At 38.1% G+C, this 27447-nt stretch overlaps 1 protein-coding gene across 5 annotated transcripts; it reads right to left on the bottom strand.

Annotated features, from left to right (window-relative positions):
• Nucleotides 1-1319: 1319 nt before the first annotated feature.
• Nucleotides 1320-25627, bottom strand: LOC113526325 (protein mono-ADP-ribosyltransferase PARP6). Of its 5 annotated transcripts, none has more exons than XM_026913267.3 (23): nucleotides 25285-25627; nucleotides 23679-23812; nucleotides 20795-20872; nucleotides 19706-19800; nucleotides 19072-19132; nucleotides 18879-18969; nucleotides 18252-18318; nucleotides 17409-17558; nucleotides 15985-16135; nucleotides 14480-14611; nucleotides 13272-13367; nucleotides 13026-13118; nucleotides 11164-11289; nucleotides 10798-10863; nucleotides 9433-9500; nucleotides 9258-9306; nucleotides 9002-9111; nucleotides 8460-8532; nucleotides 6999-7068; nucleotides 6198-6277; nucleotides 6042-6105; nucleotides 4433-4517; nucleotides 1320-3055 (listed from the first exon to the last, which is right to left on the bottom strand). In XM_026913267.3, exons 2-23 carry the CDS (start codon nucleotides 23691-23693, stop codon nucleotides 2953-2955), a joined length of 1923 nt encoding a protein of 640 aa, XP_026769068.1. In that variant the 5' UTR covers nucleotides 23694-23812; nucleotides 25285-25627; the 3' UTR covers nucleotides 1320-2952. The 5 variants fall into 5 exon arrangements, with proteins under 5 accessions (XP_026769068.1, XP_026769069.1, XP_026769072.1 ...); XM_026913268.3 differs by having other exon boundaries at nucleotides 9002-9114; nucleotides 10798-10860; XM_026913271.3 differs by having other exon boundaries at nucleotides 14480-14533.
• Between the last annotated feature and the right edge of the window lie 1820 nt (nucleotides 25628-27447).

The raw sequence follows: 27447 nt of genomic DNA, 5'->3' as shown, positions 1-27447 counted from the left end.
TAATATGATAACCTGAGCTTTTTTTTTGTCTTATTAGCTTCAAGAAAGAGAAAAATGAGAGGTTGTCGAGGGAGAGAATGTTTATACCTGCTGTAATGTACATGGTAACAGGAACTAGCCTGCTTTTTGGACATTTCTTAACATTAAATGTGACTAGGGATGGTTAAAAAACACGACATTGTTCTTTAATAAATTTAAAACTACAATCATTGGCAAAGCGCTGTGGTGTAAGAGGAGTAAAACACTTCAGGAGGTGCTGTTACAGGTATGTGTGTATCACACAACCCCAGTATGGATTATTTTCCTATAACAGCATTGACCATTGTGTATTTTTCCTTACTTACCAACCATAAACTGTTATCATATCATTTAGAATCAGTATTTATGCTGGCTATTGATAGTCTATAGAAGATTTGTAAAGCATCTACATATCTGCAAAAGTGCTACGTAGTTGAACTGAAATGAAATCCAGACTTTATCTGAATGGCAATGATAGCATAGCTCTTCTCAGCAGTGCTGACTCATAATGGCAGCCATTTTGAGAACACATACACTAAAAGAGAATCTGGGCTGTTACAAACATGTTCAACTGCCATACAACATTGGAGGAGCAACAGTTTAAAAGCATTCATCTCCAACAGACAGGCCTCATTTTACACACTGGGGGTTTTGGGAGCGCGCGTGTGTGTGTGTGTGTGTGTGTGTGTGTGTGTGTGTGTGTGTCTTATTGTTGTGGAAGGGGGCCCTCTACAGGAGAACTGAGGCAAATACCAACTGTTGTTAGACTAAAAGGTTTGGTGTTTACTTCCCAGAACTACCAGAGAATTACTGTTGGTCCCCGTCATCAAGACCTTCTCACCCAAAAGTCACCTAAAATTGTACAGAACTTTTTTCTTTCCTTTCCGAGGACAAAATAACTAAATATGAAAATGTAATATGCAAACGCAAGTCATGCAATACCAGTTTACAAGAGGAATATGGCGCAGCATGTGCAAGGTTGCGGGCGTTTACAAACTGCATATTCACAGAATCTGCTATTCTTAATGAGGATTTTCGGTTGTCTAATAGTATTTATAAAAGGGATTCTTGAATTAATGCTTTATTCTGGTCAAAGCTGCTGTGGGTCCGGAGCCTTTCCCAGGTACCCTGAGACGGGAATGTACACCCTGGATGGGGCACGAAAAATAGAAGTAATATTCAATAAAGAAACAAAAAAAATATATGAAATGGCTTTTAAAATTTTGGGTGACTTTAAGGCTCAGTTAAATTATATTCAGTCTCACATTTTGCTTTGGATACAAATACACAGTATTACCTAAAACTGTGCACAAGGTCTCTTTATTCGTTCATGTGGTTACTGCTTTTTATCGGCTCAGTTTTTACACCGAGCACTGACACACAATAAAAGCAATAAAACAGAACTGGACCAACATAAATGCAACCAGGAGCCTGTATAGGAGACGAAAGACGGCTAAGCTGTTTCATCGTCTGCTGTTAACACCGTGATTTTATTTACAACCCGCTTGCATTCAATAAAATCCTTCATACAGCTTCAACATTCATTAAGTCCAGAGTGTTAGTTCACTTGTTACGTTTGTAGGTTTGTTTAAGTGATAACAGACTCCACTGGTTGAATATACAACCTTGTATGTGGAGAAACACACAGTTAGGCTGCACAGCATTTTCATAAATCACACCAAGCTGAAGGAATATATTTAAAAAGAAGAACAGCTGGAGGATAAGAGGCAGCCCAGTTATATACTACGAAGAAATAGGCTGTGTCCATAACCGTAGCTGTTAAGGAACGTTAAATGAGGTTTTGATTTCTTCGATTTATGTTAAATGACCTTGTCAGTGAGCTTTTCCCGCCCAGGACATAATGAAATTAGAGAAACCAGTGATTAGGGGGAATAGCTGTGAATATGAGCAATAATGAAATTTCGTTATTTCATTTGTCAAACAGAAGCACCCATGCTCCCACTGATAAATTGCAGTAAACATCTTTCCAGCGCGCGTGCGTGCATGTTCGCGTTCGTGTTTCTGCCATGCTGTGCACCGGAGACAAAAGAAAAGGAAATTGATTTTACCAGAAGGAGTAGCTGAACAACAGCAGCCCCGGAGATAACCGCATCTTGGATATTAATACGCCATTACTCAAAGAATATGAAAGTAAACAGATCAAGACGAGGATTTTTTTACAAACGCAATAAGGGTGCGAGAAGATCCGTCGCTTACGATCCAGAGACCAGAAATATAATAAAGTTTTTTTAAATTACTTTGTATTTATAGATATTCTGAATGATAAATGTTTGGTGTATGAGAGAGCTATAAAGAGTCGAAGAGTGGAGACGGAACGATACGGTTATTAAGCTCAGGACTGAAAGGAAATGAAACCGAGTGTCCGAGGATAGAAAGATAGCAGCCCATGCTTGGGTGAGTTCACATCAGTTTGATTGACAGATTTAGGGATCCAATCAGGCATCTCATCCATCGCTCTGGAAGGAGGTGGCACGTAGATGAGAGTCTGAGCCATGAGTCGTGTGAAATTCTGTTCCCTCGTTAGCATTCGCTGGCTGTGAAACTGCCTATGTGCACAGTGTGCCAAAAGTTGGCTCTTTATAGTGTGCCATATAAAATACTTCCACATGAAGTTTGCTCAGGCATTATACTTTCAAATCACTTCCTGCTATGGGAGGAGGAAGAGGATGGTCCATCAGTCTCAGCTGCCCTGAACAGGACAAACCACACAGGGAGAAGGGAGGGGACGCACATCCAAACCTCCTCATGAAAGCCAGGAAAAGAAGAAAGAAAAAAGGCAGAAGAGAAGCACAGGGAAGGACAGAGGGGGATTGAAAGGTTCGGCTCTCCTGCTTCTTCACTCTGAGCAAAAGCTAAGGCGCTACAGCTGGTTCTGCAGTGCTGAGTCCCTGCAGATGGCCCAGAGGTTCCCTCTCAGCCAGAGTAGATCTGAGTGCCAATCACACGCATGATCTCCTTCTGCACCTTGGGCTCCTGGGTGTTGATGTTAGCATCTCCTACCTGGCCATCTTCATATCTGAGATAGAGAGAGAGAGAGAGAGAGAGAGAGAGAGAGGAAGAACTAAGAACAGTGCATGACAAACTCCAACTAGTTCAAGTCTGAGCTCTCGAAGTTATAGTTATAAGGAATAAAACAATGAGACATGCTGTTATAGGAAAATAATCAGAATCAGAATCAGAATCAGAATGAGCTTTATTGCCAGGTATGTTTACACATACGAGGAATTTAGTGACAGAAGCTCCACAGTGCAACAGAATGACAGTGACAAGACAAGACACAGAAAATAAAAAGAATAATAGACAAATAGACAATGTACAAATAGCAAAAACACAATATGCAAAATAGACAATTTGTATGTACAGATTATGTGCAATTTTGTATGTACAGATATGTTATGTGCAAATTTGAAAAGTAAATAACTATGTGTTTTAAGTAAATAAATGTATGATAGTGTTGTGTACCATGTCAATGATATGTTGTGGTGGTGTGATGTCCCAAAGTGTTTTATTCCTTTTATGCCACAGCAATCTGACAATGAAAACAATTTTTAATTGTGATAATTCCTGTTATCACTGATGTTATAGCAGCTATAAACAGAAGTTCTCTCACTACCTGCTCTTTTTTTCTTTCTTCAGGTTAATATGCCAAAAATAGGCAACTTGTCATGTTACAGGGAGAAACGCAAGCTGTAAGAGTGAGTCCGCAAAAAGTGCTTTCCCATGTCGGAAAACATTTCATTTAAACATTTAAAATCATATTAATTTGGTCATCATTTTAAAAATTAACAGTAATCCTAATAATTAATAGGAATTACCTAATATTTGCCAATTATGCTGCTTACTAATAAAATCTTACTGCTAACGGACTACTCTGCATGACGGAAGAAGTGTTTATTACAAATTGTATTACTAATAAATTATTTATTAAACACTGGTGTTTTTGTCCGTTTTGTAAATGAACAGTAATCTGGTTTAATAAAAAGACAACTGGTAGTCAAACTGTAATTTAGGTCACTGCCTGTTCCCAACCTATGGTCCTGGAGTATCCCCTGTGCTGCACATTTTAGTGTTTTTCCTCTCTAACACACCACTTTCACTCAGGAAAGACTATTGTTTAGTTAATTAGTTGAATCAGAAGTGTTGGAAGCAGGGAAAATGGGAAAAATGGGAAATGGAAAACATGAATATGTGCAGGACAGGGGGTACCCCAGGACCAGGGCTGGGAATACGAGCCAGAGATGCGGTGTACATGCGGATTCATGTTTGGTCCAACATCGCCCCCTGGTGGGAGAGTGTAAAGTGACTCGACATGTTCACAGGAAGTCATGCACACTAGACATACACTCTTCACACACAATCAGTTCTGTAAATTGTTACACACACAGGTACTCACACAAAGAAGAAGCGTGTGCACACGTGGTCTGAAACAGGACACACCCAGATGTTTCCATGTTTCTGGAGGTCCTTGGATGTGATCACTGTGACAGAGCATATCAAATTAAAAACATTAAACCTCATACTCACTGTATACAAGATTTACTCTGTATCAATTAAGCCTTAGTGTGGTTAGTTTAGGCAGGAACATAGCAATCACACTGCGTGAGGTGATCTCAGTCTGCTCCCAGACAAACCCAACACAATCCAGTATTGATACAATCCCACTGCAGAAAGCGTCCAATGCATGAAAATCTTCTGAGAGTATATTTCCAGTCCTGCGCTTTCCTACAGCATCACCAGCAGCTGCTTTTTCCTGATCCCCTTACATATGTGTGATGTGAAATCAAATAGGGTCAAAAAGAAATCTGAGCAAAATTGGGACTTCTAATTGTTTTTTTTTTTTTTATGTACATAAAATGTACATTCTGGACTTTTGCTGGTCAGAAAAATGTTTGCAAAAAAAAAAAAAGCCTCATCTGCTGAGGTACATACTAATCACCAGAATCCACCAAATAAATCATTAACTAATAACAATATATAAGGAATAAAACATTGGGTGGTGTGCTGTTATAGGAAAATAATCAATGACAGATTTACTGTTACCATCCCAAAGTTTTTCAATAACAGCATGTCCTGAAGTCTTTTAGTCCTCTTATATCACAGCAATTTGTTAATAATAATTATTTTAAAAAATAATTATAATTTTTTTTTTTTTTAAACTCAGCTTGTCATGTTACTAAGAAACCAGAGCACGAAGCACAAACTCCCCTGTCTTGAAGACTTTCCCATGTGGATAAACATACTGACTGTCAAACTGGAGACTCCTTCCATAAATGTTAAATAAAAGTTTCCTTACAGAAAACTTCACCATATGACACTTGTTTTTAAATCTGTTTATGCAGATTCTTCATCATATGAATCACATAGAAATGATTATAGAAATATTATACTATTATAGACAATTAATCAACACCTTCTGACCAGTCAGAATTACGAACTCAACGGTGCTGTGGTACAATATTAAATAATTGTTAAGATCTGTGTTTTTTGGCCAGGAATGTGCCATCAAATGCTTCTTCTAACCCACGATACTGAGCATGTTTAGTCATTTCCTTCAGGAAATGATTGTGAGTGGTTATTTTGGTCCACACTAAGAGGGTAAATGCGCCATGGAGCAAACTCAGTAAACACTGTAAATCTTAAAGCCCTTAATTATAAAATAATCAGACTAGGCAAACAGACCAATGGGCCCTGTGTAACTTTTATATATTTTATGCTTATCATGCAAGTTCAAATAAAAATGAGTTGTCATGATTTATTTTTAGGAACACAGATGAAACACAATAATATTTATTGCACCTGCAAAATAATCTGCAGGCCAGACACAATCTTCAGTACAGGGGGAATAACTCATCCCCTGCACTAGTTTACAGTAACATCTATCAAACACTGGGAGACTCACAAACTACTAAACACTGCAGTCTCTGGTTTCCTTAAAAATACAGTTTCTCACCCTACCTATCTCTAAATCTACAAGCTAATCTACTTATAGAAAAACAACATACCTTCACAAAGTGCAATGCAGTTCAGATTCCGACTCTGTAGGAAGCGTGACTGAATCGGGCGACTCTGAAAAAAAAAAATGAAAACAAAAGCCAGTCTTTAATGAGATACAAACTGAGCTAAATGCACTACGTTCCTGAAGATACTGAAGGTCTTACCTGTGGGATTGTGTTCATACGGTTATAGCGCTGCACCAGTTCATCTTTAGTCGGCATTCGGTGTTGTCCTTTACCCATTCCTGTACACACACACACACAAACGGAGCTATAGTATCTAATAACTTTATACGGCACTTACACTGAAGCCCATGCATCACATCATGAAGCACTGATGATGGATGAAAAATGCAATATGATTAATGGCAGAGATCAATGGCAGAGTCAATAGCACGAAATATTATTATACATATGACACCAGCTACAATAAAATGGTCCACATATTACACCAGACATGAGGGTTTTATAAGTCATAACATCTTACCGCAGTTTATAGTTGTTTTCAAGCACCCACTGTGTGCGCTATGAGTATTAGCTGGGGATGTTCCTATATTGTAATTACTACACATTTATTCTCTAATGTAAGAGCCTTAAAGGAACATTTGGGCCTAAAAAATAAACCATTACACCATTTCCTGTCTTACCCTAAATACTGTCAATCAGCTGAGACATGGGGTCAGCTTCTTTAGCTTTGTATGATGTTAGCACAAGAATTTAGCTGACATCTGATATGTAATTGTTGGTTAAATACATGAAACAAATAAAGAAATGACAGTACAAACAATACAACTAACAAACCCCAACCACGGATACAATGGGAAATAATATAATGATGTTAAGTTTAGGCAACACACATCCATGAGCACCATATAAACAGCATGGCACCGAAAGCACATGATGAGAAAAACGTGAGCATGACAGAGACGCATGGTGCCATGACACGATTCCAGCTGAGAGGCCTACCTGAATATCCAAAAGATATGCTGGAGATGGGGCTGAGATAGATGCCCTTCCCATAGGCTGCCCCATGCAGCTTGGGTTGAAGAGAGGAAGATCGTCTGATATTAGTCTAACTATGAAGGTTAGTCATGGTTCAACTGAGGTCCTAGTCGACCTAAAGTTAACCTGACATGCTAAATTTAAACATCCGGATCGATATGCTACATACTGTTCAAATTAGATTTACCAGATCACTTCACTGACTCTCACAGCTTGATACCTCACAATTGTGAAATACACTATATGGTCAAAGATTTGTGGACACATGACCATCACACCCATATGTTGTCCTTCCCTAAACTGTTGTCACAAAGTAGGAAGCACACAATTGTACAGGATGTCTTTGTGTGCTGTAGCATTACAATTTCCCTTCACTGCACCTAAGAGGCCCAAAACCTATTCCAGCATGAACAATGCCCCTGCGCACAAAGCGAGGCCCATGAAGACATGGTTTGTCAAGGTTGGAGTGGAAGAACTCGAGTGTCATGCACAGAGCCCTGATCTCAACCCCACTGAACACCTTTGGGATGAACTGGAACACCGACTGCACTCCAAGCCTCCCGTCTAACATCAGTGCCTGACCTCACTAATGCTCATGTTGCTGAATGAACACAAATCCCCACATTCACGCTCCAAAATCTAGGTGAAAGCCTTCCCAGAAGAGTGGAGGTTATTATAACAGCAAAGGGGGAATAAATCTGGAATGGGATGTTTAACACGCACATATAGCTGTGATGGTCAGGTTTCCACAAACATTTTTCCATATAAGGTATTTACTTGGTCAAAAACAGAAATATAATAGAAAGAAACAACAACTAGTAGGATTAACTCTCCGTCTTTCTCATATGTCTATTAATTCATTTTATTTACTCATTCATCTATAGTAACCGTTTTATCCTAATCAGAGTTGCTGTGTATCCGGAGCCCATCACGGGGCGTGAGGCAGGAATATGTTCTGGATAGGACACCAGTACATCGCAATTTCCATTAATTGGATTACATATTAGATGACTGGTCATAATTAAAGTCATCCATGATGTACATATTGCAAAACAATTTAAAGGAACTGTGATGCATGGACTGGCGTTCCATGCAGTGTATTCCCACCTCACTGGAGGTGGCTCCGGATCCACCACGACCCTGACGAAGATAAAATGCTTATTAGCATGAGTGGGAGCATTGTAAAAAGAAAAGCCTTTATTTTCAAGAATTTTATTTGAATTTATTTTATTTTATTTATTACTGTGGCATGATTGTGAAGCATGAACATCACACTGGAGTGTGTGTAATCATTAGGGTTAGCACAGCAAACATGCCTCTTATGACCTGAAACAGTACAAGGCCATTTGCTATTATCAAAGTGCATGGGCCAGGCAGCCAATCTGTACCCTGTACCAGATCCCCTTCTAGTAGAAAGATACATACCTGTAATTTGGTATAGGAGGCATTGACTAGTCCATTTCTCAGAACAGAGTGCCAGTTCTCGATATGAGAACCACTAGAGTGGTACAGAAAGGGACAGGGATGTGTATATGAGTATAAGATCTGATTATATCAATTTATAAATAATTACTCAGCCACTATAGAGGTAGTTTCTATTGCCATATAACATGAATGTTAGGGGATATTTAAGGGTGTCATTTGCTGTATTATAAAGACACTATCAAAAATACAATAATGCCATCACAATGAAGTTCCTGATGTTGCACATCTAAAAAAGATCTCAAAGCCGATGTGCATGTAAAATCGGAAAAAATTAGCTCCTGCAGTTGTTTGAGTTTAAAGTGAGTATGTCTACCTATCAGTAAGCTTGGTACAAATTCAGTACACACTGACACCAATATGCAAGTTTTATGTTCAAATTCAGAAAAAAAAGCAACCATGCATGCTTATTCTGGTTAGTTCGATGTTGGAAACATATGAATATCCACCCCTAATTGTTGTCCAATAAAAATAAAACTGCTCACTGAAATGCAAAGGTGCTGCCGTAGAGCTTCTTGGCTGTCCGAAATCGAGCTTCTTTGGCAGGTGGGCTGCTCAGGAGCAAAAACTGATGGGACGTATGCATAAACTTCAGCTGCTGTTCAAACAGAAATATTGCCCAGACTCAGCAGGTAATAAGGTAAGTAAGTAGTACACAAGCATACAACTTAATGAAATATCAGTGAATAAATTAGTACTGAATTTCACTCATGCCAGGTTAGCAGAAAAGGAGTAGCTTACCCTACTCAGAGGCAGTTTGACTATATGAGACCTGTTACTGGATATTATCCTGCAGAAGGCAGAAGAACACAGTCAGAAAGCAAAAACAATACGAGAGAAAGACTAGTATATGTTTAGGATAATGAAACTGTGTATGGAAATGTACATAAAAAATGAAAGTATTTATGTCACTTACCACTGTAGTAGAGGATGAGCCAGGGGGTCGAGTTTATCCATTTGTTTCTTTATTTCCAAATAAGATCCCTGTTAACATACACAGGGCCACAATTACACAAAAGACCACAAAATAGCTGCAGCAAATACAGATGTCTTTAAAATTATCCCTCAGAGTACAATAACCCCAAACACTGCCTCATTCCTCATAGTACAGTTACACCAAACACATACTAACTTATCCCTTGTATAGAAGCACATGTACTATAGTAACAGAGTCATATGATACAGTACAGTACCGACCCATATGACACAGGACAGTAACACTAAAGACACACTCACTCATCCCTCACAGTACAGTAACAACAAAAACACACTCACTCATCCCTCAGAGTATAGTAACACCAAACCATACTCATATATTCCTGGCAGCACAGTACCACCAAAGACACACTCACTCTTCCCTCATAACACAGTGACACCAAAGACACACTCACATATTCCTTGCAGTACTATAACACTAAAGACACACTCACTCATCACTCAAAGGACAGTAGCACCAAAGACAGTAACACCAAAGACACACTCACTCATTCCTCAGACTAACCCCAAACATTAACTCACTCATAGTAATTAGTTATACCACAGACACACTTACTTGTGGTACAATTACATCAAAGACACAGACATCCTTCATAGTACAGTAACACCAAAGGCATACTCCCTCACCCCTTATAGTACAGTAATACTAACTTATACCATAGACACACTTGGTTATAGTACAGTTACACCAAAGACACACGCACTCACCCTTCATAGTAAAGTAACACTAACTCACTCATAGTATTTATACCATAGACACACTTGGTTATAGTACAGTTACACCAAAGACACACTCACTCACCCTTCATAGTAAAGTAACACCAAAAACATACTCCCTCACCCCTTATAGTACAGTAATACTAACTCATACCATAGACACACTCAGTTATAGTACAGTTACGCTAAAGACACACCCACTCACCCATAGTACAGTTACACCATAGACACTCTTATGCAGAATACAGTTACACAAAAGACACACTCACAGTTAGTACAGATACTCACTCACATTAGAGTTAAAGCAAAAAACATAGGGCTGTCATAGGACACTTAAAGCAAAGACAGACTCAGAGTACAGTTTCATCAAAGACCAACATATCATAGTGCAGTTAAACTGAACACTGGTTCATTTATAACACAGACAACTCTTGCATAACAGTCCCTTATCACTGGAATTAATATTCAAATTGATACAAAACAATCTGGAAAATGCACATCATATAACATTGTTGGGCCTGTTCTGGGCATTACAGAGGTGTGCTAATGACTTTGCAAACTGCCATACCTGGGTCATTTCTCGTATGGACATAACACTGTCTAGCGCCTTCTGCAGTCTTTCATAATTTTTCTTCTGTGGCCCACCGTCCATGGACAAACACACGGCATACAAACAGAACGATTAATTAATGGTAGAGAGCATAGATTGACTAAACTATATAATCTACAAAAAACACAATTTTGCATAAAATAAGGTAGAAAGAGACTAAACTGGACAGCATATTCCTTCAGCATCATATAACATATAACAGTATATATATCAGTTGTTTCTACAAATTAGTAGATTTGAGAGAGTATCTCTGAGGGCAAGTAATGTCATGTCAGGAATTGTAAAATACAAACACCCAATCCATAAGAGAAGATGGACAGTCACCTTGGGGTTAAAGGCGAGGGTTTTGGGGTCATTGGGGTCGACTACTGAGGGATATGGCTCAAAGATGATGCTCTTCCGGGGAGACTCTAGAGCAGCTCTACACATGGCAACTAGAAGATCCACAACCTGCACAACAACATCCAAAAGAACACACAGCACACTAGAACTCGAGTCAATCCTCCTTACAGTAACAATCACATATGTGAGGTGGTTTGGGAAAACCAGTCGGATGTCGCTACAACTGAATCTTTGAAAACCAGTAATGGAAATATGGAAAACATTTTCCGTTAATAATATACTTTGACTTATTTATTTGGATTTTTTTTTTAATTTAGGTTAATGTCTATCCTTGCATTGGCTGTCACGACAGTTAAGGAGCCATTTTAACATACACAGTGGTAAAAACTGTCAGTCTGTCTAAAGTTAGCTAAAGTTAGCTGCTAGCTAAGTGTGATTTCCTCACATAGTGAATGACACACTTTGAAATTTTTCTTGGTTAGCTACTCAACGTACCATAGCGAAACAGATATAAGTCTAATCAATTTAGTTTGTAATCAGATACCGGCTGTCAAAATGTCTGTGATGCTCTTATACCGTCACATCATCATCAAAACAGAGAAGAGCACTTATACACTTTGTAAAGATGTCAATGAACAAAGTTTTAAATGTTTAAGTGACCTTATAAATGTCATTAATGTAAAGAAATTTAGTCAAACAGAACAGAACTGATAGAATGACTCAGCGATTATTTCCCCACTTATGTTAGCGTGAACAGAGATCAGTCAAGTGAAGAGACAATGACGAAGCTCGCTTTTTAGTGAATTTTACCTCAAGTGATGAGACAGAGACTGCTGTGGATTATGTTGATAATCAAAGCCAGAACTCTTTTCCTATTTTAGATGTATAATTCATTCAAGTTTGGCAGTAATGTTGTGTTTTCCATAAGTATTAGGTTATAAATGTATAGGTAGGCATGGCATCATTGGACTGAAATCTTGATATGTAATTTTCTTTACTTGTGATTGAGAAAAGGGTTTCAGATTCAAGAAAGACTGACATATTTCAGTTCAGGAAAGACTGTATATAGTAGAAGTTTGATCATCTGAAGGGTTTTCCCAGGCCGCCACTCATTGAGGCTGCAGTTACTTTCATCCTGCAACGTGATATGCACAGAATTTTCCACATATTAACAGTTATTTCTTTATTGGCTTGATTTGCCTGTTGGGAAGTAATACTCCACAGGGAGTTTTGACATCTTTTGTTTTTCTTCACAGCAGGTGTGACAGATGGAAAGAGTCATAATTGCCAGTTTTCTGAATCCATGTTAAATGCCACTGTCATGACCACCTCATGAAACACCTACACTTTTGGCATTCTCTGCCTTCAGATCAGCCATCCTGCCCACACACACACCTGTCCATCTTCCTAGTGCAATTATCGATGACTATAAGTACTTCTGTGTTCTAGTGTTTATTGCAGGGTCTTGCTGCTAAGCTGGTGGTGCCCTTCTGAGCTGTGATTATTATTATTGTTGTTGTTGTTTGGAACATTTTCAGCATGTTTGGTACTTTTTGCCTTTTCACATGTTGGGTGCCTCTGTTGAGTGTATGTAGCTAGTACAGATAGCTTGCACTGCTAAACTGCTAACAATGCTATTATGAAGCAGAGCACATAATGTTAATCAAATGTTAACGTTTAATTAGTTAGATGTTAGCTAATTACTTTTGGCTACTACAGTTTGGTTTCTTATCAGAGCAAAAGACAATATAAGCCACTGGACAGTGCTCATCCACCACCCTAGACATGTGCATGTGGAAATGCAAGTGTATTATATGTTTATATATTTATGTGTGAGTGTATACCTCAGCTCCTGTAGCCACCTCTTCAGCTGCACCTGACATCACTCCCAAAGTGTAAAAAGAGAACACACACAGCTCTCTGGTGCATACTGCAGGCTTAAAAAAAGATTACCACAGCTATCAGAGAAAATAAATACACTCCTCCTTTATTATACAATAAACTACTTTACAGTAATTGATCTGATGTGGCTGTGATGTCTGTATGTCATGTGGTGTGTGTGTGTGTGTGTGTGTGTGTGTGTGTGGTACCTTGAGCATAGAGCCATTCTGAAAGACGTGCTGCTCATCACACACCACACAGTACTCATTCAGTGTCGGGATCCGCTGCTCAGAATACTTCATTATCTGATAGAAGACAAGAAGAAAAAAAACAAGTGGATTAAGGGAACAGTGAACAACCCATACTTGCACAGTTTACGATAAAGAATTTTTTGTGAATTTTTTTACAGTCTTTAAGGAGAAGTCCTCTGATCTGAGATGAGTTGTATTTGCAAGCTAGCTCTATTTTCCCTCAAAGAACTCTGATGCAAGGAAAAATAAATTAAGGGTTTTTTGTTTTTTTCCTTGTTTGTTTTTCAAAAAAAAAAAATCCGATATAGGGAAAACAATCAAACTTTATTGTTTATTTGTTTGTTTGTTTAATTTTTGTTTGCTTTCAAAGAAATCTGATGTAAAAAAACTGTTTAAGTTAGATTGTTTCTTTAAAAAAAAACATGTATAAGTATGTGATAAAGATGTGTTTTTTGTTTGTTTGTTTGTTTTCCCCAAAGATCAAAGACAATTTTTTGTTGTTGTTTGGTTTATTTAACCAAAAATACCTGATGTAGAAGAAAAACAATTCAAGTTTTATTTCAATATTTATTTCAGTTTATTTTCCCAAGAAAATCTGATATAGAGGAAGAAAATAAACAATTTAAGTTTGTTTGTTTGTTTGTTTGTTTTGAAAAATGTTTGGATGTTTTTTTGTTTGTTTGTTTGTTTGTTTGTTTTTTAAGATTTCGTTGAGTTGCACATTTACAATTAGGTTCAAGTCAATTTACCCTGTATAGTCCCTGTTAATTTAGACTTTTCATTTCTTTATAAAAGCCTTTCATCTAGTGGTGTTCCTATCATTCTGGTCTGTAACGTTTTATACATCTTCACCACCTACATTCATATTCTAAAATATGTCTGGTAAATTTCACATCACAAACACACAGATGAGTAAATTGTGAGCGATCCGTGATAATGTCACACATCACCGATGATTGTGACAGATTTATGACAAATCATCAATGCTGCTGCATGAATCATGCATATGTGTGGATGAATGCAATGCAGACTTGTTGAGTTAGCAGTTAATTAACACAATAACATGAATTAAATCCATTCAGTGCTTGTTGGAAGATGAAGTTAGTCTATTTATGTGTGAAGATTTATATTGAGTTCCTGTTGCAAAGCTTGAATCAAGTGGGTACCTGCACTAAGAAACCGTACTCCAGAGTGGGGATGTTCTTGCAGTGGCCGCCCGCCTGGGATGAGAAAAACAATTCAATCAGCTGCCGCGTGGTAATCTGCGCCGGGGCCCTGCCCGCCGGGACTGCCACAGTCTGATGGGTCAATGGAGACAAAGCATTATGGGAAAGGGCGCCAGCCAGCCACGTCAGGCAGAGGCAGACGAGGGGGGAGACAAGCTTCAGGGGGGCCTGGAGTGGCTGTAAATCATCTGCTGTCAAAATGGCTTCATCATAACCGAATTTCAGCTGTGAAGAACCATTTGACTGGAAATTTTCAGCTTGGCAGTACAGAACTGTAGAGAACCTTCGAGTCTTTTCAAGGTCAGTTTCAAACAAAAAAGAACATCCATTATAATATACATAAAAGACACTATAGACTACAGTGGCCCATAAGTGCAAAACACATTAACAAACCAAAATATGAACAGCAAAACCAAAAACACAACAGCACCATAGCAAAACCAAAAACACAGTATACAAACCAAAAACTTAAGAGTGAAACCAAAAAAATTACCCACAAATTCAAAAAACATGAAAACACCACAACAAAACAAAAATATGACAGCAAAACCAAAAACGCAGTAAAACAGTAAAACAAAAAGCACAAAAACACCACAGCAAACCCACAAACACAACAGCACCATAGCAAAACCAAAAACATGGTAAACAAACCAAAAACTTAAGAGCAAAACCAAAAACATAACGGCAAATTCAAAAACACGAAAGCCAACCCAAAAGCACAACTATAAAACCCAAATCATTACAGCAAATCCAAAAAACACAACAGCAAATCCAAAAACACAACTACAAAACCCCAATCATTACAGCAAATCCAAAAACACAACAGCACCATAGCAAAACCAAAAATACAGTAAACAAACCAAAAACTTAAGAGTGAAACCAAAAAAATTACCCACAAATTCAAAAAACATGAAAACACCACAACAAAACAAAAATATGACAGCAAAACCAAAAATGCAGTAAAACAGTAAAACAAAAAGCACAAAAACACCATAGCAAACCCACAAACACAACAGCACCATAGCAAAACCAAAAACACAGTAAACAAACTAAAAACTTAAGAGCAAAACCAAAAACATAATCGCAAATTCAAAAACACGAAAGCCAACCCAAAAGCACAACAGCATTGCAATTTTGGCTGTATACTGTTGGCTGTTGTTACCCATAGTGCTTAATAAAACCATATAAACCAAGTGTGTATAACCAGTGTACATTTTTAATAATGTTTGAATTAGTTTATCAGTGCATTAGGCCTGTGATGTCGTTGTATTGAACAATGTTAGCTTACAATGCCTGACAAATGACAAACTAACATTCTCCTCTTACTTAACTCACAGGTACAATAACTGAGTCTCCACTTTTATTTTGTTATAATTCAGTATAGTACAGCAGATAAAAGGTGGTGTGTGAGGTGTGAGGGCATTAGGAAAGGCCTGCTATCTGACCTGACTGTTGGGGGGATAACTGAACAGCTCCCCCTTTGGGTTCTTCATGGTGCAGGAGATGGAGCGGTTCATAAGACGGGTCATTCTCAGCTCAGGCACGTTCAGTTTACCCTTCAGCGCCGTGTCCTGGATCAACGGGAAACTGGGAGATCTGGAGGCGAGACAGAGCCATTAGGCTTCCTTAGAGACCAGGTTAAATGGGACTTTCAAAATCTATAGCATTATTCTTCCATCCAGTGATGGTTTTCATCATAATAATTTAAATCATGTCCATGTAGAGCTGAAAAAGTGGCTGTCAGGTATCATTTGTTCTGAGCATTACTACTTCTAAAGGCTGTGAAGGCTATCTAAGGAGTCGTATGTCTACTACATCCCAGAAACAGGCATTATAGGAATGATATTTACAGACTTGATGTCATTGAGTCATAAGTTGACATGATAGTTTATGTCCAGTTTTATAACAGTGTCATGTTACCGTTACTGGTAATTATCATGCTATCTCCTATGAGAGAGGCTTAGGCTAATGTCTGTTTTGCTACTTGATCACAGCATGACATTCACTGTGTTTGAAAAGCACATTTAGCTACCAAGCAATTAAAGTGATATTGGGTTGCTTCTGGCAGATCTGCCAACTTTTCTAGTCATGAAATGAGATCATGTGGTCAAGACACATTTGAGAAACATAAAAGTAGTAGGTGTGAACATTTAGCCGATTCGGCTCTTCACTTGTGATCTGATTCTAACATCATGTCTGAACTCTATAATTTGTGTTTCATATAGCAGTTAATATGTAATATGTCAATTCCAGTGGCGGCTGGTGATTATTAAAATAGGGGAAGCACAACTTTCTATCTTTTTCCCATTTCATCCCAAAAAGCAGCTAAGCTGCTAGCTGAAGAAGGAGGTGACAGCTAGCTAACTAGACTTATAAATGACAAATTTCAGAAATAAATGCAAATAATCAAACTGAACTTTATAGTTACAGTTTATTTACAATATTTACAAATTACACCTACAGCATGCTCCAAGCGATTCTGACTGCTGCTGATATATTTAAGTTTGACATGTCAGTCATGTTCATTCCTGCTTTACTGATTGGCAGCTGGCTACAAGGTTCCTCCCCTTTGAGAAGTCTACCAATCATCATAAGGAGAAGCTGCGAATCAAGGTGGGACAAGCAAAGAGCGCACTGTCCAGTAAACATCAAGATGTGTTGTTCTGTGTAAAACAATCACTGGATTTGCTGTTGTCTTAAAACAATCGCCTGTGGTCTATACTATGTTGTATCTGTGTATGGGTTATATGCTGTTTGTTCTACACTGTTCTTTCACTCATTCGCAAAGTTAAATTCCTCAAACAAATACTCAAATAGCATGAAAATGACAAGATCGACAAAAAAAAGGAAGTGTAAACAGCTGTCATACTTAGGGATGGGGGAGAAGATGCTGAGGCCTGCACGGAACTTCTTTATAGTCCCACCAGCCTTGAACCAGCTGTGCCTCTTCTCCTGCTGAACTTTCAGGAACTCATTACTCAGGTGTTTCCATTGCTGAGAAATGAAGGTGCTCAGGATCCTGAAGTCAAAGACACACTTCATTTGTGTGCTGTATTTTAACTAAAATGCAAAGTCGTGCCATTCTGGTGTTCTTAGCAAAAATTAGCATCCATGATGAAGTTTTCTGTGAGTATGTTCTGCAAGTATTTTGGACAATTGGAAGGAGTCTCCAGTTTCAGCACTTTGAAACAACCAGAGGTAAAGCTGAAACTTTAAATTTTCCACTTATTTCAACTAACTAACTAACTTGTTTCACAGACTTTCCACAACATTAAAAATGCATTGGTAAAAAGTATGCATGTCATACTTCAATAAATAAAAATTGTAATTGTTGACAAATGTGTTGTTACAGGAAAATAATTTAATAACTTTGAGGTGGTAAGAGTAACTCCACTTTGCACTTTGCACCATCTTGTTGTTAATTATGTTCCCATAAGAGCATGCACCATTGTGTTTTATTCCTTGTTTATTGAGTAACTCCTATGAAATGTAGTTAGAATAGTTATAGTAGTTAGAATAGGGAGGAATATAAACTAGGATCTCTGACAGATCCTGAGATTTGAAGAGGTTAAAGCTAAGGAATGGAGCCCAATTTTTCAGGAAGTTTAAACAACAGGAAAAATGCTGTCAGATTCTATAAAAGTCACATAGCAGAAAACTGCAACAACGGAACTAATTTAAGTCTGTGCTGTCAAATACAGGGATGTCTTACTTCTTCAGCTGAAGTCCAAGGCTGAATCCATCTTTATTAGAGGGCTGAAATACTTCGACCGAGGGTTCTGTAACAGATGTAGTGATAAACACTGTAATGTAGCAAACACAAAGAATGTATTTACACATACATACATCTAGTTGCCAGTTTATTACCCTACATTTACACTAATGGCTGATTCCAATGTCATATATCATGAAGCTGAAAATGTCATGCATCCACACCCTGATGAATATTCCTGGCAACAGTTTACCATGTCACAAGGTATGCATTGACAGTTGAAATATGAAATATGAAATATCATGAGCAGCTGTTTGAAAAGATACAGTGGCTTAATACATCTCGTCGTGTGTCTTGGTAGCTGTTGTGTGATATGGATGTGCGCTTATAGTCTATTTACATCCAGTTTTTCTTCCAAAGCGGAAGTAAATGCCAAATATTAAACCTTATTTTGACGTCTTTGTTTCTTAGAAAGACAGGAGAGGTGATCCATACTAGCACCAGGTGATGCTTGCTTCATGGTCCTGAGATCTCAACCCTATTGAGCATCTTGTACAATTCACACACAGACAAATTCATGCTGCTAAAGATAAACCAGCAACAGTGTTTACAGCACTCAGTGCTTACCAGGTCCATCCAAATACTGCGAGAGGGAGAAGCGGAGGCGGAGGATGATGGGCTCTGTTCGGATGACCTTCCATGCTGTCGCAACTTCCTCCTACAAGCCACATATATAACAGAATAACAATTACTTATGACAAAACACCAGGAATGCTTTCACTAATTTTAATATTGCAAAGGTCACAGCAGAATTACGCACATCCAGGAAGCTGATGTTGATATGAAGGTCGATATCCACGTCATCAATTGTGCCGTATTCTCTGTTCGATGTAGGAAAAAAAAGATTTATGGGACAGAAATGTCATTTTATAGGTAAAAACAGTGTCTGAGATTATTACTTACTTTAGATTATTAGATTGGTATCTTACTAGGACTAAGGCAGTGTTTATAAACACTGGGATTTACGAATCCTTCGTAATGTATGTGTATTAACGACAATCTGTCTACACTACTCATTGACATTAAAATCTCTTGTGCTTGAAGCCAAACATGAAGTAAATTCTGACTAATTCTGTCAACTGCACCATTTGTCATTTCCTTGTAATAGCGCGATGTTTTTCTTGTGAAAACGAGACGTTTTCTCTTAATAACAAGATATATTTATTTCTTGTTACAACAATATGCTTTTTTTTATAATTACAAGACCCTTCTCTAACAATAATGAGAATCTTTTCTCGTAATAATGAGGTGATGATGGGGAGTTTTTTCTTGCATACCTGGCAAAAATTCAGTATAATTGCCTATGAATTATTAAATTCAATTAAATAATAACCACCACTATGTATAACAGTTTTTGTTGCCATTTTGTTGATCAAGAACCCATCTTACAATACCTGACTGATATGGCACTATCCGTGTAAATGTCTTTCACAGCCTCGATGTCAGCGTCTAGTTGGGGATGGCGATACAAATCAGCTGCACAGCTCCCCTGTGTGATGAAAAAAAAACATTCATTATAGCGCTGTGATCAGATTGCTGTGCTTCATAACTTTTTATTTCAGGTATCATGTGCTGTAATACGCTCACAGTTCTGAGTTCCATGAATAGTATTAAGTTGTAGGTTGTTCAAATAATGCATTCTGGCCTTGTCCTGCTTTTGTCCATTATGTCTATTTATACATGTATGGAAAGTTTTATGGGTCTTTAGGATCTAATAAACTAAATAAAATATACAGTGATTTTATTGACTGTTAATTCTGAATTAGTGGACTTTAAGTAGTTTAACACAAGAAATAAGACATGTATAACACTGACATGTATAAAAAATAAATCTGTCACTAGCATAAAACATTAAGCTTAAATTTAAATATTACTGATGAGGCTTTCTATACCAATTACTTTCATTTTTACTCGAAGTTAAGAGAAAGACCTATCTCTCATGTGATGACAATTGCTAAAACAGAACAATCACTAGTTTTATAAATATCATTTTCACACTTAAATTTTGAAGATATATTGCTGCTACTTTAGTCATATCTATTAAACACACTACAATTTTACAGCAGGATGGTTAGTTTTAATTCAAGTCTTCTCCATTATTCTGTTATTGATTTGTTTTCTTGAGATTTATCACCTGTCACTTGTTTTCCATGATCAGTCTGCAAACTCTTGTCATGTAGTTCGTTTAGAGTACTGAGCTATTTTATTTTTTTCCTCAGTGTTTTCCTAGATCTTAGTTTTATGTTTGTAGTATTATCTGATTTTGATCCCCTTTTCCTGGTGTATGATTACAAACTTTTCTTCATTTCATCCTCCCTGCCAGTACGAGTCTTGGACAAGTATTGGAAAGACTCTGATAAACAACAAGTCAAGTGCGCACACATAACACAGCATGTTACCTCACAAAATTTCATCAGGTTAAACTGTAAATATTATGCATAATGATTTTCATTTTTTTCTTGCTTGAGTTGATTGCTGTTTACCTGAATTCCATAGAGGAACTGCTCAGGCTCATTATCTCCATCTGATTCCTCATCCGTCCAACACTGGCCTTTGATGTCCTGCATGAAAAACATTCAGTTATTCATATCTTCATAACTTCATAACCGACAATAGCAGTTTGAGGAAGTCTCTCATGTTTTTTTTTAAACATGCTGAAGTGAAAATAAGAAAAGACAACAAGCTATAACAACTAGAGAGGTGCTAAGCTGAACTGTGAGCTACACTATATGGCAAACGTTTGTGGACACCTGACCATCACACTCATATGTGTTCCTTCCCCAAACTGTTGCCACAAAGCTTAAGCAAAATGTTTTTGCTGTAGCATTTCCCTTCACTGGAACTAAGAGGCCCAAACCTATTCCAGCATGCCAATCCCTCTGTGCACAAAGCGAGCTCCATGAAGACATGGTGTGCCAAGGTTGGAGTGGAAGAACTTGAGTGGAACGCCAACTGCACCCCAGGCCTCCTTTCCCTACATCAGTGCCTGACCTCACTAATGCTCTTGTGGCTGAATGAACAAATCCTAACAGCCATGCTCCAAAATCTAGTGGAAAGCCTTCAGAAGAGTGGAGGTTATTATAATAACAAAGGGGGACTAAATCTGGAAAGGGATGTTCAAAAAGCATATATTAATGTTATGATCAGGTGTCCACATACTTTTGGCCATATAGTGTATATGTATGTCTCCGGTCCAAAATAGTCAACCTTGTGTTTATCAGTTTAAAACATGCTGGACTTTCTAATGCAACAAAGAGTACATATATAACAACTAAACAATTCATCTAGGCCCAATTAGGCACAATTCTGCACTAAGAAGCTAGCATAATTTGTAGGAAACTGGTATACACACCTAAACCTGCAGTTTAGACACCATGTAGCAACACAAAATCTCAAAAACACAAAAGTATGATTTTCTCTCTTAATGACATATTATGACATTTTGAGTTTTTAAAGGTTAACATGCCCTTGTCAGCTTCCCCTCATCGCTCCCCTTGGATGAATCATCTGTATGTGTCGCTGGGGCCAATCAAGTGATTTTGAGTCCTAAAGTCATATCCACAACACAGACATTGTGAGAGAAGTCATACCTGTGTACATTAGTGAGTTCATATCAGTAATGTTAGGCTGGTAATGAGCCAAGGAGCTGAATGAGAGCGGAGAAATCAGAAAGTTGTAGCCGATTTTGTACACACGCAACCACTGAAGGACAACCCCTGACTAATTAAAGATGCAGTCTTACCATTGGATCAGTTGCGGTGGATTGCGGTGCAGTTTATTGCTTATTGCTTCCTGTGTAACTGTTGCTCCTGCTGCTTTCAGGTTGTCCTGCAACTCTTTTCGAGTGACTGTTTGCTTCTCTCTTAGCTTCCTTATCATTAGTCTGAGAGTGCGTTGTGAAATCTTGCATGGTGCACCTATGTTGTGGTTTACACCTGCATATTATCAAGACAGCTGTACTGATAGGGATGTTTGAGGTCTATGGCTCTGTAGTTTTTTTTTCCATTCATGTGTTGTCTGCTATTTGTTGTGTGAAATCTTCCCAACCACTAGCAATGTCTTTTATAATAGACCATACTTTTTATAATTTGCCCAATAACATTTTTTGCAGAATTTATGTCTAGCTTTTGGTTTATTTTTATGTAACCTTAACATACATGTATATACACCTACTAAGCACTTTATTAGGAACACTATACTACTACTGGGTAGGGCCTCCCATTGCCCTCAAAACAGCCCCAACTCTTCATGGCGTGGATTCCATAAGATGTTGGAAACATTCCTTTGAGATTCTGGTCCATGTTGACATAATTGCATCATGCAATTCCTGCAGATTTTACAGGTGCACTTTTATGCTGAGAATCTCCCGTTCTACCACATCCTAAAGATGTTCTATTGGATTCAGATCCAGTGTCTGGAAAGGCCACTTGAACATTGAACTCATTGTCATGTTCATGAAACCAGTTTGAGGTGACTTTTGCTTTGTTACATGTTGCATTATCATGCTGGACGTAGCCATTAGAAGATGGGTAAATTGTGGTCATGAAGGGATGCACATGGTCAGCAGCAATATTCAAATAGGCTGTGGCATTCAAGCGATGATTGATTGGTGTTAACAGGCCCAAACTGTGCCAAGAAAACAATCCCCACACCATTACACCACCTCCACTAGCCTGGACTGTTGACACAAGGCAGGTTGTGTCCATGGATTCATGCTGTTGGCGCCAAATTCTGACCATACCATCTGTGTGCCTCAGCAGAAATCAAGATTCATCAGACCAGGCTACATTTTTCAAGTTTTCAACTGTAAGATTGGACACCCCTGCTCTAGATACTGTTGTGTGTGAAATTCCCAGGAGATCAGCAGTTATAGAAATACTCAAACCAGCCCGTCTGGCACCAACAATCATGCCATGTTCAAAATCAGTGAGATTACATTTTTTCCCCCATTCTGATGGTTGATGTGAACGTTACCCAAAGCTTCTGGCCTGTATCTGCATGATTTTATGTGTTGCACTGCTGCCACACGATTGGCTAATTAGATAATCGCATGAACGAGTAGGTGTACAGGTGTTCCTAATAAAGTGGTCAATGAGACGATGTATATGGCTGTAGCATCATTAGGATTTGAACTTGTGATCCCCTGATGGACGATAGAGCAAACGCTTTTCTGTTGCACGACTTGGGTGGTTAGAGGTTAACATGCCCTTGTCAACTTCTCTTCATAGTTCACCTTGGATAAATCATCTGTCACTGTCTTTGAGGCAGTAAAGTCAATATGAGAGCAAGGAAGTCAGAAAGCTGTAGTCGACTTTGTATACGCATGACCCCTGAGCAACCCCAAGCTTAATAAAGATGCAGCTTTACCATTGGATCAGTCATTTAGAGATGAAGCTCTGACAGGTCTGGACTGTTCCCATCCATTTCACATCAAACACCCCAAAGGCATGGAATATACAGCTTAGATGGAGTCTGAAGCTCTGTGGCTTCTGTATGGAGAACTGCGGAGAAAGAAACATTGTAAAGCAAAAGAACCTAAAAATAGCAACAAATGACACCTCATTATTCTAGAGGAAAATGTATCACGCTCAAATTGCAGTTGATTCAAAATGATGACAGAGCCTCGGCTTTCATGTCCCAATCTGCATTTCAGGGCTGAACTCGTTTGTCTCTGTACTGCTTAATCACACCACTTTATAATCACTCTCTATGTCTGTCTTTGCTTAATCATCGACTCTGCACCTTGCCGTGTATCTTAGCAACAGCCGTTTCTGGCTTGTGTAACTGTTTCATGAATCATGGCAGAGTGTGTGGGTGAGAGGCTGTGTGTCTGTGTGTGTGTGTGCGTGTGTGTGTGTGGGGGGGTTCATGCTTCTGCATGTTCTAAATTAGTTTTGTGGGACTGAGTTCCAATTTTCCATATTTTATCAATAATTACTTTAATTACTTAATTTATGTTTTTTAATAAGAACTAAAATAAGATTAGATCTTAGAATGGAAGCTACTCAACCCAACGCTATTTATGGACCAGTTGACAAAATAATTAGCACAATATAATTTAAAAAATATTGTTAAAAAAAAAAACACTGACTGAAAATCATGTACTATATGTGAATTTGTGAACTTGTATCTTACCTAAAAGCTAGACTAAAATATATTTTTAATCATTACAGTATAGAAATTTCTAATATTTATTGCAAGATAGTTTATAATTTTGGACTCTGGCCCAACATGATTATGTAGAATTATGTGGGTTATTTTGATTTATTCCACAGCTAACATTTATATTAGGATATTAAAAGGAAAGGCCCCATTACAGAGCCTTGAGCTATGCTATATGTGACATGAATTTGACAAATTTAGAACAATCTGTGATTTAAATCACTGACAAACTCAGGTTTGTTTGAGCTGAATATTAAGATTTCAAGGCACTCCTTAATATGTTTGAACAAAAATGCAAAAAGGTTTATGAGTTTTGATGGTGATTAAATGCTTTTAGAAAGTTATTAGTCAAAACAAGCTGTTATCTAAAGGTTTTTAAAATGCAAAACTCTTCCCCCACTTCATCTTTACTGATCCCTCCGTCCTGTAGTGTTAATCTCCTCTTGTCCCTGCATGTCTCCATAAAAGAGCCATCTAGAACGATGCTGAATTCATGAATTTATCCAAGAATGTGAGACTCGATTTAACACTCATTGTGACAGTACATGCACAAACGCTACACATTTCCTACACAGTGTTAGGATTTGTATAAGCATATTTGCACAGATCATGATCCCGTTCATTTCATTCGTCTAATTCTGCAGGAACCTGTCCTCCTGCCTCCTCTATGTCCTTGACACACCATCAACTATCCTCACATACCTCTGACAGGTTTGCATCACATACCGATACATATATCACATCAGGGATGCTGGCAAGGCCGCCCCTCCCCCATCTTTCTCTCCTCCTCTTTTATCCCTGTATCTCTTACCTTCACAAAAAAGATGGAGGGACAAGCTCTTTGCAGTCCCTCTCCTTCAATGGGCTTTCCTCCAGTGATGCTTCCTTCTCTCTTCTCTTGGCTCACAACGAAGCATTCAGAACAAGATCATAAAATGTCTGAGCAAAATTTAAAAATGAGGTGAGCTTAATGAGGAAGTCATCTCCATTTTCATGCTGTTTGATTTTGATTCTTTCTTCCTGGCTTGCTCCAAATGTGTGTTTGAAGGTGTGTGTGTGTTTATCTGTTGCAGATCTCTGCTCCCAGTGCAGGCTTATTCTTTGCCTGACAACACAGAGCAGGCTGAGCATGCGCGGCAGGAGCCAGCCGCCAGGATCATGTGATCTACAGCTGACCGGCTTTGCAGGATGAGGAAAAACAGGGGTAGAAAAAAATCTCTGTCTCTCTCCCCCTCTCTCTCTCTCTCCCTCTCTCTCTCTCTGTTTTAAATAATATACACCACATTCAATGTCAAATTATTACCAAGATTCTTGAGATTCTTTTTCCTCCAAAAAATGGACATTTATTTATGCACTTGACCTTTATTTAGGCTTCATCTAAATAATTATGCATACATTTGCATACATAATAAAACCAAACATCTAGTCTTTGGATGATTTTAGAATTAAAATGGTTCTTTAAATGTGAACACTCTTACACCGAGGCTTTTACAAAACAGTTTGTTGCAATATTATTTTTTATTGTTTAATCAAGAAAATATCATATGCTGTCATTAAAATAGCTTTTGTATGTCATTTTACAGAATAAGATCTAACATAAATTCAACAATTATCAACATTTTGAGAAAAATGTCATCTGTGATCTGAGGGTCCACTTATGAACAGGAATGAACATTAAATATTTTCAGCTCTGAATGTAAAAAATGATTTTGAAAAAATCATTTTTTTTTTTTTTTTTTTGTGGTTTAAAGTGTTCCCAAACTAGCAAATGTGACTTATAAGGTTTATAAAGGAAAATGACATGCATGTCATGATGACACATAACTTATATACAGCATATAGACTCATAGACATATAGAAAACAAGGTTTTCAGGGATATACAGGATGACTCAGCACAAAAACACCAGATAATGCAGTATTCATTATGGACAAAAACAGTGAAATAAACACATTTGTGTTGAGTTTTAACATATCAGTATGAGTTTTATCATTACCTTGTAACAAACATGTTACAGATGCATTCATTGATTCATTCATTCATCTTCAATAAGCGATTTATCCTGGACATCGCTGCAGTGGATCCAGAGCCTATCCCAGAAACACTAGGTGCGAGGCGAGAATACACCCTGGATTGGACGTCAGTCCATTGCAGGTCACCATGCACCAACCCACACACACACATATTCACACACTTATTCACACCTAAGGGCAATTTAGAGTAGCTAATCCACCTACTGACATGCTTTTGTGAGATGGGAGAAAACCAGAGAACCCGGAGGAAAGCCTCATTCACACAGGGAGAACATTCCAGTACTAACCCAAGCTCACTGAATGGTTTAATGAGGTTGAAAATAATCTAATGTGTGTTTTTATGAGTGTGCAGATTGGTCAAGTGCCATTTTCATTAAAGAAATAAGTTAGAACACATAACAGGCAAATGTTACTGCATAATATAATATAACGTGTAACACTGGTATGTGTTTAGAGTTAAGGGTGTTTCAAATATTGCATGCATATATAATATGGATTTCTTGATTTGAATGAAAGTGTAGGAGCATGTGAGCCTTTTTCTAAACTTCTTAAATATTAGAAAAATATATTTAGACTGCAAGGTTTTAGGTAAATCAGGAGATTTATGTGGACAACTGCAATCTGTAATTAATACCGTATATTGCCACTCACATGTCTTTATATTGACATTATGATGAAAGAGCAAACAGGATGATCTAATCTAACCCAAACAGTTAGCATTGCGTTTCCATTCGCAAAGGACATGCAGTGGGATTGACTTTTAGATTATAATGCAGACTGACAGGCAGGGGTTTGCTCTGATCGTGTGGGCTGATTGGATTGCAGTGACAGTGAGAAGGCTCAGGTGAGAAGCACACAAGCTGACTAGAGGTAATGACTCGGGTTAAGGACGGGGCAGCATGGGCAGTGGGAGCAGCAGCAACAATGGCACAGTTGCAGCAA

The sequence above is a fragment of the Pangasianodon hypophthalmus genome, chromosome 6 (genome assembly GCF_027358585.1).
Source record: "Pangasianodon hypophthalmus isolate fPanHyp1 chromosome 6, fPanHyp1.pri, whole genome shotgun sequence".
Classification (NCBI taxonomy): Eukaryota; Metazoa; Chordata; class Actinopteri; order Siluriformes; family Pangasiidae; genus Pangasianodon; species Pangasianodon hypophthalmus.
The sequence above is the reverse complement of the archived record's forward strand: the minus strand, read 5'-3'. Positions and strand labels throughout refer to the sequence as shown.